The sequence below is a fragment of the Vespa mandarinia genome, chromosome 21 (genome assembly GCF_050613455.1).
Source record: "Vespa mandarinia isolate Hongniang chromosome 21, ASM5061345v1, whole genome shotgun sequence".
NCBI lineage: Eukaryota > Metazoa > Arthropoda > Insecta > Hymenoptera > Vespidae > Vespa > Vespa mandarinia.
Window position 1 is genome coordinate 3,707,501 of NC_140830.1, and position 19,718 is coordinate 3,727,218.

General features: G+C 37.6%; 3 protein-coding genes across 3 annotated transcripts in view; 1 reads left to right on the plus strand and 2 right to left on the minus strand.

Annotated features, from left to right (window-relative positions):
• Window positions 1–4,263, plus strand: part of cdi (serine/threonine kinase) — a 15,388-nt gene extending 11,125 nt beyond the window's left edge. Inside the window, exons 4-6 of the mRNA XM_035871512.2 lie at window positions 1–285; window positions 691–1,224; window positions 1,409–4,263. The exon at window positions 1–285 is cut by the window's left edge and continues 262 nt beyond it. Coding sequence (XP_035727405.2) covers window positions 1–285; window positions 691–1,224; window positions 1,409–1,933 — 1,344 coding nt within the window. The 3' untranslated portion in view covers window positions 1,934–4,263. The remainder of the gene's footprint in view (window positions 286–690; window positions 1,225–1,408) is intronic.
• Window positions 4,264–4,411: 148 nt separating this feature from the next.
• LOC118443890 (uncharacterized) lies at window positions 4,412–16,860 on the minus strand. Its single transcript, XM_035871508.2, has 8 exons — window positions 15,896–16,860; window positions 10,206–10,452; window positions 9,580–9,779; window positions 9,183–9,386; window positions 8,295–8,522; window positions 7,536–7,861; window positions 7,284–7,418; window positions 4,412–7,203 (listed from the first exon to the last, which is right to left on the minus strand). The coding sequence occupies exons 1-8, from the start codon at window positions 15,963–15,965 to the stop codon at window positions 5,509–5,511; spliced, it is 3,105 nt and encodes a 1,034-aa protein (XP_035727401.2). The 5' UTR covers window positions 15,966–16,860; the 3' UTR covers window positions 4,412–5,508.
• A 1,956-nt stretch (window positions 16,861–18,816) lies between these two features.
• Window positions 18,817–19,685, minus strand: mRpL55 (mitochondrial ribosomal protein L55). Its single transcript, XM_035871658.2, has 2 exons — window positions 19,514–19,685; window positions 18,817–19,261 (listed from the first exon to the last, which is right to left on the minus strand). The coding sequence occupies exon 2, from the start codon at window positions 19,258–19,260 to the stop codon at window positions 18,928–18,930; it is 333 nt and encodes a 110-aa protein (XP_035727551.1). The 5' UTR covers window position 19,261; window positions 19,514–19,685; the 3' UTR covers window positions 18,817–18,927.
• Between the last annotated feature and the right edge of the window lie 33 nt (window positions 19,686–19,718).

Genomic DNA, 19,718 nt, shown 5'->3' on the forward strand with positions numbered 1-19,718 from the left:
TTAGCAGCTAAGATACCAGATCCTAGTTCGGGTTATAGACTGAGCACAGTAGGCAGTCCTTATTGGATGTCACCGGAATGTTTGAAGGGTCAATGGTACGATCACAGATCAGACGTTTTCTCATTTGGTATCGTCGTTTGCGAGTTGATCGGTCGCGTTCCTGCTGATCCAGACGTTCTACCACGCTCAGATAACTTTGGCCTCGATTATCTGGCCGTGGCGGAGATCTGTGCGGCTGCCGACCCACCACCTGCCTTCTTGCAGCTAGCCTTCGATTGCTGTACCGTGAGTATCTCGAGCTAAGATTGCGATGGAGTAACGTATATGTTTGCCACTGTTACGGTTCTTGGCATCTGGATATATTCCTCTACGTAATACGATTAATAAGATTAACGTAGATAATAACTCGGAAATAAAGTATATACGCTGGTATTTTAAGAGAGTCTGATTTAACTGGCTGCTTAGTATTACTAGATTATGCGTCTTATTACCATCATCGTTATAATTTTTCTATGTTGTTGATATTTTCTTTTTTATAGCTGCTACTCTTTTTCCTCTCTCTCTCTCTCTCTCTCGAAAAAAAAAAAGCTAAAAACGTCGAGGAGACAAACATACGCCTTACTCAAATTCTTTTTTCACAAATTGTTATAATTTGTCACAGTTTAGATAAGCAGTGATTTTTACTTTTAGTACGAGCCTAAATCGAGGCCAACTTTCCCAGAGATCATGTCCAGTCTTGACAGCATGATCGGTAATTACGAGGAGGAATCTAAAAGCAATATAAGTAATAGGCAATCGGCCGATCCAGCTCTAATGTCGAGCATGGATGAAATCGTTCGAGAAGGTCGTACGATGCGACGTAGGACAGCTCGACTTAGAAGTCAATCCGCTGATGCCAGAGGTTGCGATAACGCGACGCCATCGGACAAAGCTAGATGTCATTCATCGAGAAGAGTAGCTGAGCTGGCTAGCCGAAGAGATCCACATTATAGACCTATGACAGCAAATCCATTTCACGCGTTGGGCGGCGTTAAGAAGATCTTGGGGGACCTTTTTTCCAGTTGTTTGGAGTTACCATCGCTCGAAGATGTTAGGCCGAGCGTTACCGACGGCGTTAGCAAATTCAAACCGGCGCAGAATGATAGTATCGCCAAAATCCTGGATAGGAAGAAGCCTAATTCGGAACCTAGCAGTCCTACGGCGAGAAAGAAATGGGAAAGGAAGGTATGCAACTCTTCTCTAATAAATCCCCTCTGGAATTTGTTCACTTTCAAAGGATTAGAATCCTATTAGCCAAGGTGGTATATACAGATTCTAAAGTAGTATAATCGACAAATGCTACTAGAATGACTTATATCATCGAGATTTCCTGGGTTAGATTACGTTAGACAAGAATATCATTTTACAGGTGGCTACGAAAGTCGGCGCGGCTAGTCTTTTCGCTCATCCTCTCTTCCGAGATGGCTGGGAACCAAGAAGACGAGGTAGCTGCGAATCAGGTTTCTGGAGTTGCGTCGGGGAAGACCTCAGCCCTGAGCCACCGAATCGTCGACACACGTCGACCCTTAGCAGCTCTGCTGCCAGTAGTCTTTTCCTGCTGGACGATCATAGAACCAGTTCGATATACACGGATTCTTCCGAAGATATAGCCAGTCTAGGCGGTGGAGATTCTTCTTGTTGGGAGGATAGACTGAGCGGGATTGGATCGTCTAGTAAAACAATTTCAAAGATAGTCGAGTATTTTGAGAGGAAACAGGCAACGGCAGGTAGTCTGAGACTTTGCGATCACGATTCGGTTGCTCCTAGTAGGATGAGCTTGTTGAGAGCAAGCTTGGAGGGTCCAGTTCCATTGTGTAGTATTTCGGCAGCTCAGAGGCTAGTCGTGTGCGAGGGAGCTGTTCGCAGCAAATTGCCTCTTTTCGATAAGAAATGATCGAATCTGTTAAAACGTGGGACCTTTGTTACTTAGAGTTTCTTATTTTTCAAAGATACTTCCATGATATATATATATACCATATTTAGAGGAGGGAATTTTTCAAATAGTTGAGCACGCTCTGTTGCGCATAATAGGTGTCACTGAATATGATTAAGGAAACGAAAAAACGAGAAATATCCTAGTGTGACGTATGCTTATATCGTGTCACACTAATAAATCTAGGAACCCGACTGTGATGTTTTTGATAATCTACATAAAAACACCGCGAACGTGATCACTCAAGTTTCATTACAAAGAAGAATAGAATATCGATAGTGTCGGAGATCTCTTATGCGCAACACTAGGCTCGTTTCTAAACTCTTTTGATTATGTATGGTATGTCTGTTTCCCGTTCGGATAGATCGATAATATTTTTGTCATTCATTTAAACAAAATTACAAATGATGGCCTAATTTTTTTCCTCAAAATTTCGTTCATTCGAAAATTGATGCGACTTTGGTAATATTTTCTAATATTGTTTATTCATAGTAAACCTTAGACGCACACTAATCAACTATGAATATAATAGAATTATGCGTTTGCAAAACATTTGCATGTTTGACCAGACGTACAGTATATACATATCCATATTCGTGCACCGATCGAGGAAAGAAAGGATAAAGCAATAGAAACGTTATCTTGAAATAATAGAGATCAGTGCGAGAGGAAGGAGGAGCACTGTTCACGCCCTTATCTTTTTGCAGTGCCTCGCAGTTCCTAGTATATATCCATTTCCGTCCTTCCGCACGTATGTAGATCCAGACAGTTTGAACCTTTAGGAAAAAGGACGATAACACCGGATCGGTGATTGAGCTTCCTAGATCACGTATATGATTGATCATTAAATCGCCTAGATCGATTGAAAGGATCGAAAGAGGGATCGCATTAGGAGTCTCTGCGAGCTTTATTTAACTCCTCGTCGTTCTTCTTCAAGAAGAAGGAACGATTCTTCGAACAAACGAAAAAGAAGAGAAATTTTACAATGTATATACATTATATGTATATATATATATATACATATATATATATATATACATACATACATACACACAAATAGATAGACGATCGCGTGTTTCTTCGATTTTCAAAAAGAACTTCGCCAGGGCCTAAGTTCTTCTAAGTACTTCCGCGGATGAGCCTCAGTAAAAAGATTCGTCGAAATTCGACGAAAATCGATAGCTGAGACTCGTCGATCTTTTTGTGCCCGATCGTTAAAGTAGTAAGATATATCCGTAGATTAGTATACTCAGGACGAGAGAAAGGAAGATATATATGTATATATACATATGTGTGTGTGTGTATATATATATATATGTATATATGTATATATATATATATATATATATATATATATATATATATATATATACTATATTTTGTTGGCGGGAAAATCCGTGTCCTGAATATTTTTGTTGAGAGGTGAAAAGAGGACGAATGAATGAAAACGAGTGAATGAATCGTTTACGAAAGAAAGAAAAAAAAACATATGAAACTGATCTAGTCAGTGTAATTAAATGTGGCGGCCTTATCTTTTGTACGTCGTAATGGTTAAATCGAAGAGAAACTTAGGGCATTAGAAATTCGATAGATAAGGAGCATAGGATGTAAGAGTGATCTTTTCTTTTTTTTTTCTTCTTTCTCTTTCGATACGGATTATTTATACGAGAATACAAAGAGTGAGAGTGAGAGAGAGAGAGCGAATTAGAATGCAGGTCATATGCGGTGGTCCTTGGTTGCGTCCAATGAAAAGCATCCGCGTTGATTACAATAGTGCAGCTGTGAAATCGCTTAAACGTTCAATCGTTTCGTCGCGCTACTTCTTATAGGACGAGTCGAACCAAATTTTTTTAAATAGAATCGATAGACTATATACACACACACACACACACACACATGCATATATATGCACACACGATAAAACAAACATGCGTAAACATAAACACGTTTTTACTTATTCAAGTTCGTTCACGGGTTTTACCTGATAAGACTGCGCGTTTGTTAAATATTGTTTGTAAACGAGAGATAGAGCGAATGAGCGAGTGAAAATAGTAGGTTGAATTTTTGTCTCTCGATATTCGCAGTCTCTTCCTCGACCAGTGGACTGCAACGATCTTGCAGAATTTCCTTCATTTCCTTTCTTGCTTCTTTTCCTTCCTTCTTTATATCTTTCCTTCTTTGTTTATGTCGTTGATGTTTTTGTTTACACGACGCGTCAATCGGTACCTGAAGAATCGAGACGAATGGACTGCGAACGTGTTAGGTTTTTATTATTAATTGTGCGGACATATCGGGAATGGACATATCCTGAAATTCTCGTTCATCGTAAAAAAAATGGATTGTAAAAATAGGAACGAGTATTTGTATGTATGTGTGTATGTATAAAAGAAAGAATGAAGAGAGTATCGGTGGTCCGAGAGACGCATTTCTCAAGAAAAAGAAAAGAAAAAGGGTTATTTATTTTAAGTAAAAACATAGAATACGTATAAATCTCGTTACAAAACACAGACATTTTTACGACGAGTGATGAAAAGGCGTTACAAAAGTTTTTCGACGAACGTCCGTCGAGTATGAATGTGCGATGATATGGAAATGAAAGAAAAAAAAGTCGAGTAAACAATGAGAAATGGTGTGGTGAGACGAAGATAATAATAGTTATAACAATTAATCGGTAATAAGTGAAAGAGAGAATTTTGGTGGAGCTCTATATAGATAAACTATATTATATTGTAAAGATTCCTATATACAAGAGTAATAAAACTAAGGACTCCCAATTTTTACCAAAAGAAAAGAAAATAGAAGAAAAGGAAAGAAAGTAAGACAAACAAATAACTTTTATAGCCTTTCTCTAAAGCCATCGAGTATCGTCGACCTGGTCGTTTAAACTTTTCTTTTCATTGATGAACGATAAAGAGTTAACAAAAAATGTAATGAAAAACGTAGTCTTAGAAAGGGAGAGAGAAAAAAAGTAGAACAACAATATCCCTGTGGATTGTCTTGCAAATATTCTTTTTATCAGAATAAAGGTTCTCGAAGTGGTCACGACGAGGCCTTGGTCGTTTTATCGATCGTTTGGCAGACTAGTAGCTAATCACTTTTGAAGAAATATAATGAACAAGTTGGTGATAATCAATCTATGAATGTTCGCATATCTCGACTTTCGAACGCAAGTTTATAAAATTATGGAAAGGACCAATTAGTTGTCTTCTTCTCGCGTATGGAAATAATACAAATATAATAATTTCTATAATGATACACGCAAGAAGCGAATGGAATATGATCGATGAACGCGTCTAGTGTGCCATTTGAAAAAAAAAAAAAAGAAAAAAAAATAAATAAATAACAATAATAAAAAAAAAAAAAAATAAATTTGCTCTCTTTCGATAAAAAAATTATTATTAATCGGCACTTGCGTTCATTTTAACATCAACAAGTACGTATTTGAACGAGCGTGAACGAGCGTTTAACGCTCGAATTTAACATCTTAGGTATAGTTCAGGATCGTAATAATCTAGTTATGGCCGAATGATAGATCATCAACGATCTCTTTCGATGGACGTTATGGATCTACCGATGTCCTCCTCGGGAATCAACGGTATGTACCTCGTTCTTGGGTCCTTTCTTCTCTCGTAAGCGTAAGGAAAGATCATCGTTCTCCTTGGGAATGTTTTAGGTTCCCTCTTCTTGTCCAAAGTCGACCTTGGAATCTTCTGTATGTGCGACGTGTAAACCATTGGGCTACTCGTTGAGCGAGACTCAGCAATCTCATTTGCGCTGGTCGACGGAAAAAAATCGCTCGAATTTTCAAAATCTATCAATGGTATGAACCTACGTTCGTCATTCGTTTGATCGTCGGACGTTGATCTTTCAGTAATTATTATAGAATCCTCAGAATCCGTCGAAGAACTCGTAGATCCTAAAAGATCCTCTTTAACAGGATTATCCGTCGATTGGCGTATATTCTCTGTTATCGGTACCCAATCGTTTAATAATTTTTTCGTCGAAGCAACCATCTCTTGATCCTTCTCGTCAAAAGATCGAGACAGGTTAGAGTTTCTCCGAGATATCGCGGCATCCGGTTCCTTGATCGGCACCCACTCGTTACCTTCATTTCTTTTTACGGTTACGTTAATATCCTCTTTATTTTCTATGCCATTCAGTGAGCTCGTTTGATCAATGACAATACCATCCCCGTCCTTCTCTTCACTCTTTTCGACGCCCTCTTTTTGTATATCCAATTGTTTTGCATGTTGGTCCCTCGATCTTACTGTACTTTCGACAAACTCTTTGTTATCCATCCTATCGCCCAACGGTGGAAAGTATTTAGGTTCCTCTAGACGTGGTAAACCACCCACAAAACTAGGTGTATATTGTGAAATCAATGGCAACAACGTTTGCCTGGCATATTTCTCGGCTTGTGCAAGTATTCCGGCTAATCTTTCTGGTAAAAACTGTACGGTGAAGCCTCTGGTAGACGTCGACGAGGTCTCTTGAATCTCGTCGTCTTGTCTGTCTTCGTCCGAGGAAATATTAGTTAGGTTCTGTCTCATCGAGCGTGGTCTCAAAATTGGTTCGGTGATCTCAGACAATTTTAGAGATCTTCCAGATTCTTTCTTGTTAGAACGTAACACGGGTTCTCGAATTTCTGGCAAGTATTGTTTCGTTGTGACGTCTTCAGCGGTGATCTCGGTGAATGGCGAAACTCGTTCGATAAAATTCGAGCCGGAAAAACTTCTTCCACCTTCGGTTTCGCTATTATCCAAAGAATTAGACTCGGCGTCGTTCGAAATATCAACGATTTTCCAAGAATTGTCAGGAGGATCGTCAGAGTTCTCATATTCGTTGGATCCTTCGATCGATCTAAGATTTTGTTCCTTCGTGAACGGACCAACGCCCTTCGAGTTAGGTTTCTTCCTCGATGTGAACTCATTAGAATAAGCATTTCTAATATCATAATTCTGATCCTTCGTGAAGGGACCTATACCGCCTTGTCTGTCTTGAACCATGCGTTCCAATGGAACTATCATAGGACTTGTAATGTTTTCTCCTTCAACAGGTACTTCACAATCACCTGGGTAGAGCGGTAGATGACTGGCTCGTCCAGACTCAAGGATTAAACCTTTTTTACATATCGATAATGTTTTACCGAAGCTATCGACCAACGCTACCTTGTCTATACTCCAAGTAACCAGGCCTGACGATAACCATCCACTGTACGCTGTATATTTGATCTGTCGAAAGTTCGTATATGAAAACTTGCTAATACTTATCACGTTAGAATATGATTATATTGAAAATATTACGGCTATACCTCGATGGATTCTATGTTAGTTACCGCCGGATGAGGAACAACGATCTTTTGAAGCGTAACTCCCACTAGAAGTTCTTCATCTTTTCGTGTCATGGCAAAGCTCTCGTTGAAGGATCCCTCGCCGATCAGAGTTATCTGAATGGGTTAATTAATTTCTCATTAATTACAGGTAATATCATAATAATTATCGGATCTTCGAAATATTCGAATAAAACGAATAGAAATCGGATGAAAATACGCGAAACAATTCACCTGCAATTTGCCATAATTTCTGGTTGGCCTTTCGCCGCGGCTACTGTACACCTTCACTTTGTACTGATGAGCACAAAATGGTTCTTCATCTCTCGTTATTAGATAAAGCTGACCTCTGGCTGGCAATTTGTCGCTGTAATAACCCATGTCACCGCAAGGCCTGTCTTCGCCATTAAAGTTGCAAGGAAAACAATCACCCTTTAGAAGACCATCGTAGCCACGAGGACAGGGGAACGCAGGAAAACGACATTTTGGACTGACGGAATCGGTGAAGAGCTTGTAAGCACGCCGATGATTGCAGAGAGATCTACCTTCAACCGGGGCAGCTGATCAAAAAATATTAATTTCATCGTAAGAGATCAGTCGAATTAGAAGCGCTTGTTCAACAACAAATGGAGTGGAATCGTACGAGCACCGTCATTTATCGAATAAATTAAACGACGAATAAGTGTCGACTCGTATAACTATACGACCCACTTTCTTCATAAAAGAAATATCCAAGCTGTTTTTCCTTCGTGTAGGAGGTAATGAGATACTCTCGATTCGAAATAGAAGAGAAGCGAAAAGAAAAGAAAGACGATGGACAGTTGTGCTTTCTAATCGCCGATCTATACTGCACAACGTACGCGTGGGCGTTCGATCGACTATCTATTTTGAAAATATGAACGAGTAATTTTTTGCGATTGTATCGCATCTTCTTTTTTTTTTTTCTACTTATCTCTATGTATGTATTTGCATAAAGAAAAAAAAATTGCATACACCAAATGATATCGGATACAGCTCCGACGAAAATATTTGAGCAGCCAGTTTGCATTCTTCCACCATTGGGATAAAAATCAACGTCACCCATTGGTTGCCAAGAACCAAGTCCTCCGAGTATTAATTGTTCACCATTGCTGTGTATCACGTCGACAAAATTAGCATCTGTCTCGTCCAATCGGGCTCTGGGATCTTGAGATTCGAAGAGTGGCCCAGCTGGATCCAATCCTGATAAATACGTAAAACAAATTACTCCCTGTTGTTCGTTTAAACGGTAACGTATATATTTTCAATCTAATAGAAAATTTATGATTTAACGAACGATCACAACCTTGTTACAGTTCTTTCATCGGGTTATAAATTGATCGATTAACAGCCACGTTCACTTGGACTTGCGTAAAGTATGACTTTTAAACGGATTACTTTGAATATTATTATAGATTAACTTTACATATCTTCCAGTGGATTGATTAATTAGTTTTTCCTTTTTTTTTTCTTTTCTCATTTTTTCTTCAGTGGTATTTATTAATCGTTCGAAAGAGCAGTTTGAAATACTTCGACGCAAAATTTTCACTACCTCTACAATTATTGTCATCGATCTTTCACGGATAATTCTGCCTCGACTCTACCTGCGAAGGTGTCATTTCTTGTACAAGATCACAGAAGTGAACGTATTTATCCGATCGTGAACTACATATCTGCCGCATTTCGTAACAATGTTAATTAATGTAATTCGTGAGAAAGGTAAAATGAATACCGATCAATTCGATCAATTCGAGTCAGCTTTCGAAAGAAATGAAAATGGCATCGAGTTGATTGGTCTGCGTTAAGGAGAAAAAGAAAAGAAAAAAAGAAGAAGAAGAAGAAGAAAAGGATCGATTTACCTACCGGTGATTCTAGAAACGTTTCCAAGTTCTGCTCCAGCGAAACCAGCTACGTGTGCACCAAGGCTAAAGCCGATCAAATGTACCTTCTCTTGGGGAACTTCCAAGTTACGGATCAATTTGGCCAATTGCCGTCCTACCAGTCGAGTATTAGCTGCTGCTCTAACGTAATTTGGCACGGCACTTCCTGGGCCCCAATCTACGCACACTGGACGTGAACGAAAGCAAAATCCATTATTTCATCTTTTCTCTTTCTTCGAAATAATGTTGAAACGATCTAGAAGAGTAATTGAAACTACGTGCGTCTACGAAGTAGATTCTTCATCGAACAAAACTAACTCGTAGAAGAACAATTTAACGTTTAGCTATCGTTTTAATTGATTTCCGATCGATGGACATACCGATGTTACACTCGTGAACGGTCATTAGCGCCGATCTCATCTCGTAAACCCACACGTGATCGCAACTAGATCCAAAGCCGTGTACGATAACTTTGGTCGGTAGATCGGGATCTATGGCACGGTGAGCGTTATCGTTTATATCTTCGGCAGGTACTTCCATAGGTATCGATCTTGCCTTTCTGCTACCGTAAACCAGGAATCTGCGCGTATTAACGTAATTAATAAATATACAATACGTAATGTATACACAATTTTTAAATAGCATGAATAGTACGATAGTACGAATTAAGATGTATTATACGATATTGAATGTCGTTCGTTGCTGCTTCCCTCGATGCATCGAAGTGAACGGTAATCGAGTACTTTCCAATTACGATGCGGGAAACTTACGCGTACTTACGCATACAAGACTACTCCTTTTCTAATAATTTTGCATGTTATAGAAAATAATAGACTAGCTGATTATTCAACAGAAACATACGATTGGTATACGTAATAGTTGAACCTCCTCGTTACTTTATATGTCATACGTACGGACTTGATCTTGAAATTTGCTTGATATCATCGACGAGAGATCGTTTCAGATTAGACGATATAAAAAAGAATCGTAATCTAGTTTCTCTCACCTGGTACCAACGTCCTTTGGTGGTGAAGGTAACATCTCGAGATAGCTAAAGGGTCCGGTATCTTCGAAACAGCCAATGTCCTCGTAACAAACCTTTGACACTTCCCGTTTGCTTCTATGACGTTCGCGTTTGTGAAGCGACCATTCCCTCATCGATTCGACGACTGCTCGAAAAATTTCTGCATCGTTTCTCTCGTCGAGTGACTCGTCGAGGCTCGTCGGCCATGCCTCGGCCAGCGTGCGATCTCCTAAAAAAATATTTTCATCTCCTTTACAACAGTTAAATCTCTTTCTTTTTACGCGCGTTGTCCATTATTTTATTCGATTCTTATATAAAATAAGAAATGGTAGTAATTTTAACGGTGTCCTCGCTTCGCTGCACGGACAGCAATTATTTTGATTAGCATAACGCTCCTAAATACTCAGCCCGGAACAAGATCGTCCTGAAAGGAGATATAAGTTTCTTTCACGATCTATAGATTCCACCTCCGACATTTCCACCTCGTTTTGCTCTGAAAAGCAATCTTCGATTGTCTCGGCTTCGCGGAATCGTCGACGGATCGTAACTGGGTTCAATCTTTGCATCTTCGATCGAATTTTTTTTATCGCGAAACTCAATTGCGAATTGAATGATTGTCGCAGTTTATTATATTTATGTATATATATGTGTGTATATATATATATATATATATATATATATATATACACATACGTATGCACACATGTGAGTATATTTGGAAAGAGATAATCTAGAGAGGAAGAACTTTCTAAATCTAAAAACTCAGAAAACCATAAGATCTTTTTTGAATGGAACAAAAGATAAGTCTTGGGAAAGAAGAGAGAAAGAAAGGAAAAATCTTATCGCAGACGAAATTTAGCAACTCAGGGAGATGCAACGTTCGGATGATTCTTCCGAGTACATAGATACGTCTATCCTTATGAACTTACGACCCAGATTTATTTGCGCTCGTTAGGAGAAAAAGAACTCGTACGAGTTTATACGACAGGGGATATGCTCCTTGGATGAATCACACCGACGAATAATCGCGCTTAAGAATCAAAAATTATAGAAATTGACATTTCCTAAATTTCCAATTGTTCCCTATTTTAAATAAATAACATAATTTGCACCGGAGGATTCTATCGAATAAAGCGAGCCGCATCTAACGTTACACTCGTTAGATCTTCTAAGTGTCTGATCATATAAGCGTATCAACGGAACGACGAATACAACTTCATCCGTCAATTTCATTTTCAACTAGAAGATTGCAGATGATATATGTACACTGTACGGTCGAGTGTACATACACGATATTTCTATCGTTTCTCACTCGATGATAATCTCGACCTTAATTTCTCTCGTAGACAAACTTGCGAAATCACTCCAGAACGTTGCTTCTCCTTCGTTAACCATAATTGATCATCCGTGCATACGCACGTATGTCTCTATGTCAATATGTATATAAGCGAATGGTCATCGAAATTACGTAACGCCTAGTTTCACGCATAATTCGTGAATCTCATAAAAATTAATTTTTTATGGATTTTTCGGGTCGAGAATAATCGGTGAAACGTCAATAGATTTATCTCAAATAGGCCATATCATAGATATTTCTATTTTTCTTAGCTGTCCACAAAAAGACGTATTATAAAAACGAGGTCTTCTTCGTCCGCTCATTATCATTCAATCGTTTCTTTACCTCGTAATCTTTGAAACGGTAATGGTCATGGCCATTCTCCGAGTGACAAGAGACACGAATCGCTGTCGGGTGAGCTTCGAAGAGGGACGACTTAACGGTACGACAAAAGACCGTGTCTGGACTAACGCGACTATTACTCGTCGGCAACGGGATCACGCGGGACACGTTTTATGCTCGTTGCAAATTTAATGGACGGATGAATTAATCCTTGACAAATCAAATGTCTAATTTATATCATTCGAGTCTGTTCGTACCTAGTAATTTTCTTGTTTTCTTCTTATTGACGATCAGAACATTTCATTTCAAGAACGAACAAAAATTCGTCCTATTCAACTTGAACGTGTAATTAGAATCTTAATTGGTGTAATTGATGTCTCACGGCACGTTTAGATGTCGCTTTAGAAGCTAAATATTATGAAAGATTTAAGATATTTTAAACAATACGATCTGATTAACGGTAAACTTAATAAGAGAGACTTCCTATCATTATACTCGTTGTTTAATGAGAATTTATTATTCTTATTTCGTAGTTCACCCTCGGTCAAAGCGTACCAAGCGATCGAAGCCGAAGAAGGTACAACACGTGGAATGAAAGACGATTGATTTTCGCTTTTCAAGGACAACGATAGAATGTTGAAAGAGTTCGCAACTCGATCGGATAACGATCGATAAACAATAATGAAATCTTTTGCGTCGATATTAATCTTTCGAGATGGCTGCTAGCGGAGGTTCACTAACCTCAGATTCATGGAAACCATGTCATCTTCTTCCTGTCCCCTATGCGTTTTATACGTATACGGAGACACATACGATAACGCTGAATTACATTCATTGTCTTTGACATAAGAAAGATGTAGGGAGCGACATAAGAAAAATCGCGAGGTAGACGGCCGACATACCTCATACCCATTCGTCGCGACCTGTATTTCTCTTTCTTTCTGGACCTGAGAGTTATATGTACGAAAGGTATTATGGACTTTAATTTACGAAAATATTCCGAGATTTTCATCGATCCCTTTTCTTGATACTCGAGTCGCTGTAGAATGATTGCACCGAGAAGAGGAGGAATGAAACGGTAAAGTGGATCAACCGTAACCACTCATTGTGACCTCTCCACAGAAGTAGGTAAGTACCTACGTAGTCGTTTACCCAGTTACGTGATCTCCGGATTAAGAGTGTCAGAGTTGAGGTCATCGGCATCTATTTACGAAAATTTCATCAGTGCCGACGTAGTATTAACCTCGCAAAAATTTCACGCTATTATGCTTCTTATCATTATTTCAAGAGAAGAACGGAGCGAGAAAGAGATATGTGTTAAATTTGTTAAATTTCTTTCCTTAAAAGAAGAAGTTGTTCCGATTTACATCCGAAAGGATTCCCATTGAAAGTGGACGCGACTGGGTTCGCGATGAAAGTCAGGCGATCCTTAAAGACTATAACACAGACTAGTACGTGCCTTTCTCGTTTCACCGTGAACGCGGGCATAATAAATCTCTACATTTCAAGGTCTAGTCTCGGTCTTTACGTTCGTAGCTTCGAACTTGTCGTTGTCCGGAAACGAATTCTTCCTGATTTCACTTTGCGAAGAAACTAAGTCGCACGGACGCATATTTCATTATCAGATCTATAAAGTGCGACGATGCAACGATAACTTTTATATAAATATATTCTACTAAATTACGATCAATTTCGTATATACATACATAAATGTAATACTACTGTACTAATCGTCGTAATTGCAAAACGAGATACTCTTGAAATAAATGAAAAAGAACGCCTAGAATGTAGAGTTTAATGCCAGAGTTCTATACCAGACGAATTAGAAATCGTCTATTACGATCGTGTATGCGAACACATATTGCACATTAATTTGAGATTTAATCCAACGAATAAAAACGACGTGAGTAATCAAACACGGGCTCTAATGTTATTTGCGACTCAACTGTCAGGAGATTTCTAACCGGAAGAACGAATGAGGAAGAGTCGAGTGGTTTGTACGAAAATGTCGATAACGAGGACGGGAGTTGCATTTTTTAGCGACGCTCTCACGTGCTATTTCCGTACGCTAGTACCAACCACATAAACTCCTCAAGAGATTCGCTTTTTCTGCTTGGAAAAAAAAAAAAAAAAAAAAAAAAAAAAGAAAAAACCAAAGGAATCTCATTTCGTCGCGAGAAAGTTTGAGACATTTACTTTGATGTTTTTCCATTAGGAAAGAACTTTATGGAGAAAAAGCATTTATTCGTTTTTATCAATGAATCAAACCAAAGAGCCCTGACATTGAGAGCTCGAACTGCCTCGAAATTATTCATGACTATTCGTCCAGGCGGAATTAAAACGTGGAACGAAGTGTATTACGAAATATTAGAGTATAACGGAGAGTTTTAGATAATCGAAGAACCGTTCTTCCTCCGTTAGTAATCGCGTGGTCGAAAGTGATTATCTATCTTTTACTTTTTTCCTCTCTTGTCTATCGTAATAATAATTTCATTCCCGAGATTTCTTAATCTAGGAAACGACTATTGCCCGGCAACGAAATAAATTTAAAAGAAGAGTAAAAATAAGACAAATGCAATCACCCGGTATATTACACAAAACCTGATCGTGCGACATATCTCGCGACGTTGCGAAAGCAAATATAATTCCTTTCTCGATACTTTTCTTTATCTTTTTTCCTCTTTTCTTTTCTTCTTTTTTCAAATCAACTTTAATCTACAAATCTGTAACATCAAAGAAACTCTTGCTCTAATGCATATATATTGCATAGAAACGTTAATTTAATAATAGACTAAATGTCCTAACGAAAGTCTTAAGAAATAATACAACTTGGAACGATGGTGAAACTATCGAAAAGTTAGACGGACCACGAAAAAAGTTACTTCGATTGCGATCGAGGTAAGGTAAACGGTGCTCTCGAATTTCGAGACACGCGATCTTTGAAGCGTGGAGTACGTCTCTTTTTTTCTTTCTCCCTCTGTCTCTCTCTCTCTCTCTCACGCGCGCGCGCGCGCTGACACACACACACACACACACACACACACACACACACACACACACAGGGACACACCAAAATACTATATAATGTTCCGGGGAGAAATTAATTGGCCGGAGAAAGGCGACTGGACCGTGTGTGCTCGTGAAGAAAAAAGGGTCAAATCCGTGGGGAGTCAGTGAACGGACCTGAGCGTATGAACTTATACACACGTATACGCAAACAGAAAAGTATATACTCGAGAAGAAGTACCGGAGTCTTTAAATAACGCCATTACACTTGGTCCGATTATGAGAGACTCGATCAATTTACCTTTTTTTATTTTCTTATCGGTCAAACTTACTTTCTACGATTAATTATCACGATCTACGATATGTCATTTTCTCGGTCAATGTCATGTGAAAGCTTGTCTACGTAGCTTGTGACGTAAAATAAACTAAGATAATTAATCGGTTTAATAATTTCAATTAATTCTCTGTTAAGAATTGATTGAACGCGACTGAAGATAATGAATAACAGAAAGAATGTGCCGAGTAAAAGTTACGAAAGACAAAACATTTTTTCTTCAAACGAAGAAATTATTTCGATACTAGCATTTAATGATATATCTGAAATGTATCGAAGTGTAGGTGAGTTTTACGAATGTGTGAATGTGCGGCGCTTTCACTATTCGCAAAATAACGTCAAGGCGGGTATGCATTCACACGTTCCTTCGTCGGATCCTCTCTATTGCAATAAAACGACGGCCTAGACCGCGTTTAACATTTTTACCGCTAATCTAGACTTTAAACTTTTAACATCCTTGCCCCAGAGATTTATATATTTAAAGGATATGCCATTAATACTATCGCAGATTATCTACGCATAATCTTTTGTACGTATCTACGACAAAATCTGTTCAGGAATTATCCTAATTAACGATAGATAAAACTAAAGATTTTCTCAAGTTATATCACGTACACATATACGATATCGTAGAAGAAGAAAAGTGTGGCTTACCGAGAAAGTTGATCCACCGAAGTATCCAAAGGACCAATAATAATGTCTTGCCGATCATCGCACGGATCATGGATCAGCGCGGTAGTAACGATAGATCGTGTACATCAAAGTACCATTGTCGATGATGATCGATAACCGAGCAAATCGAGATCTTCGGGAAGGAATAACAACGATACGTCGTCGTGTCCTTCAGGATTCTTTCATTCTTCGTCGATATAAGGACAAATACGAATCGTAAAGTCGATCTAAACGAATTTGATGTCGTATAATGCAAATTTCAAGTCAATTACGTTTTCTTTCGAGAAAAATCGCAAGATTTCTTTCGAGGTTAAAAAATCAACGATACGAGGAGCAGCGACTCGAAGAAAAGGAGAAGACGGAAGAGGAGGAGGAGGAAGAAGAAGAAAAAATCGATCGACGAACGTCTGCTTTCTCTTTCGAAAGAAGGAGAGTACGCACGCACGCACGCGCTTCCTTAGCTCGAGACTAACTCAAAACATTTCCGAAAAATCTTCTCCTCTTGATCTTCTCGATTTCGATCTTTTCACTTCCTAGATAACGAATAGTTGTCGTCGATCTTATATATGTCTATGTATACGTATATAAAAGAGGAAGAAAGTGTTTTTTATCAAATGGCTATCGTCGTCATCGTATATCGATAAAATTCCATTTGGACACTTTCTTCTCTTTCACTCGATCCTCCTCGATCGAATTTCGCGTTCTCCAAAATGGCTGCCTATGCGTCTGGGCAAACTTTTTCCTTTTAATTCTCGTATCTATCGAGATCTTTTTTTTTTCTTTTCTTTTTTCTTTTATCTTTTTTTTTTTATTTTTTTTTGTTCTTCTTTTTTTTTCTAGATAAAAGAAAAAGAGAAAGATCGTAGACGATGACGAACGCGGGTTCTTTCGATGAACGCAAAGAGAGAGTCGAGGCCTGCAGGAACACGAGTCGTTGCTGCCTCGTGGCCTACTATAACAGAACTGACTCCCACCGAGAAGTTACACCGTCTCTTTACCTGCCATAAGCGAATGGCCTCAGCTACTATGATTTCCTCTCTACCTAGTCTATCGATAATACCATCACAATCCATTAGAGATGATCTTTCGTCACAATGCATTTCTTTTCTCTTCGTCTTTCTCTTCTTCCTTTTCTACATCGTTTTCTTCTCCAAATATAATCGAATTCGAAAGAAATTTTCTTTTCTTTTCTATTTCCAAAATTACAATAACAATCTTTCAAAAGAGTAAGAACACTTTCTCTTGGCGATTTTTATGATGAATAATCATTAATCTCATTGTTCCGATTATCACGATTATTATAATTTTCTTAAATCTTATAGAAGAATAAGCGATCATCGGTAAAATCAATTTCTACTAGCAATGTTAATCGATCATTTTGCTTTTCGACGATGGAACGAAATAGATTAGCGTTTGATTCGCCAAGCTCGAATACTAATTACATTTTGGCACCATATAGGTGCTTCGAATATTTCATTGCATTGCCTAACTAAGACCGCAGAATTTTCTCGAGTTGTCGCAATAGAAAAGTTTCACCGTCATCGAAAGTGCTTGCCATTGTGATGTATAGCGCATTACCAAATATTATATCACAAAGAACGATGCTAATCGATTTCTCAAATTCTACTTAATCATCCAACAAAATTCTCCGAGCGATTACTTTTAAATCGTAAAAATAAAAAATATAACACTTTTATTTCTGTCTTCCTTTCCATTAGAAAGCAAAGTAAAAAATTAAGTGCTCCGATATTTAATATGCATAAAATCCCATAAGCATTAAATCACGACAGGGCAAACCTTTATCTACCCGCAGAAACTTGGAAAATACAAAGATGCCTATTGCATTATATCGAAAATTTGTGAAATCGACCGAGATAAATCGTATGTAATTACGTAATATATATCCAGAGGACGTGCCAGTAGTCAATTATTTCGATAGGATCATTTTTCAATTTCAAATTCGACATATGCGTAATAACAACTACAAGTTTTTTTCTGGAAAGAAAAGAAAAGAAAAAAAAAAGAAGCGTCTTAAAAAAATCAATTACCTCATTACAATCATTTAGATGCTTTCTTATACGCGAACAAATCTTTACTTCCCTCCTTGAGAGTGCAAGGTTCAGCTTATCGTCGATTAATGACACCTACATTAGACTCTTACTTTCGCTTTTTCATATTACGACGAGCTCTCAAGTATTATCATAGCGCTTACTCGAAAGTTTATTTTCTGTTTTGTACGTACGACAATTATTTGTGGTTAGCGCGGACTCGGAGCACGTAAGAGAGAGAGGAAGATGACGGACACGTAAAATGGAGAAAGTTTTCAATCTTTGTTTGGCTATCTCTTAAAAGAAAGAAAGAAATGAGTAAATAAACGCATCAATTTTATAAACGAAAAATACTCCCAAGATTTGTGGCTCGATGTGTATAGCTCTATTTATAAAATATAAAATAACACGACTTATCCCTCTGGTGGAGCGCGCGTCATCGATTGATTTGAATTTATTTATTCGTTCATTCGATAATAATGAGCAATATAAAAGTGTTTATTATGCAACAAAAAATAAAATATGCTCGTGGGTCAATGAGATATCGGATATTAGATAACGGAATTTTTAATTATCACGACAATTGTAACATGTAATTTCATACATGGTCATATTTTACATAATATTATTGAATTATCTCTACATTTTATTTACTCGATATCTACTTCGTAAATATAATTCGTGCTATTTGAATTGTTATATCTATCTGCAAGGTCATCTGTTAGATTATGTGTATGACAAAAAAAAAAAAAAAGAAAAAAAAAAAGAAAAATAACAGCATTCATTGCAATTACAATAAATAGCGCGACATTCGACGTAATATAAATATGAAAAAGGAAGTGAATCATTAAATACTCTTCTTGTATGTTATCGTGCTTTACATCAATTCTTTTTTTCATTTTATTAATATGTAAAAACCTTTAAATACAACTATAGTTTTCTTTTTTTTTTTTATTTTTTTAATTATCATTTCTTCATTTTTTTTATATACTTCATTTCATCAAAATCATCTTCTTGTTCCTCAACTAGAACAATCTTAGTTTTTGACCTGCGACTATTAATCTTAATCCTCTGTTGTTCTTCTGAAAGTTCTGAGATGTTGAGTGGAAGGACAATTATTTTTCTTGGCTCATTATATTCAATATTTATGCTACTTCCATCAGGGAGAACAAGAATGGTAGGATACGTATTTACATAAACATTCTGGTGTTTCTTTGTTATAGCCGCTGTCCAACAATTCAAGTTTCTAGCCAGAATTGGTTTAAACCGTGAGATACGCAGAAATAAGGATGTATTCATTCTGAAACATGAGAAAACATTTCAGGAACTCATTATGAGTTTCACAACATAACGTAAAAACATTGAAAAAATAAACAATGAGATAAATGTATGATAACTTTATAGCATTATATTTAGAAGAGGTTATGTGCGCTAAGAATTGGATTATTTAAACCAATAGTAAAGATATAAGAAAATTTATATATTATTCACGTATATTTTAGGTAATGAACATAAAATCAATTTGTAAACATTATATTACGTGTAAGTTTACCTGTCATTTAAATAGACGAAAATTCGGCAATCGATAAGACGTTCTATGTAGCGCACAAGGCGATCACGTGATCCCTCCGTTCAACGAATCCGTGTTGATAAAGTCTGTCGACATACGTTCGAGATATCGACATTTAAAAAATATAATATCGCAACTTTAGCACAGATATTTCTTGCATGGTATGCGTGTTTTTCCGTATTTATTG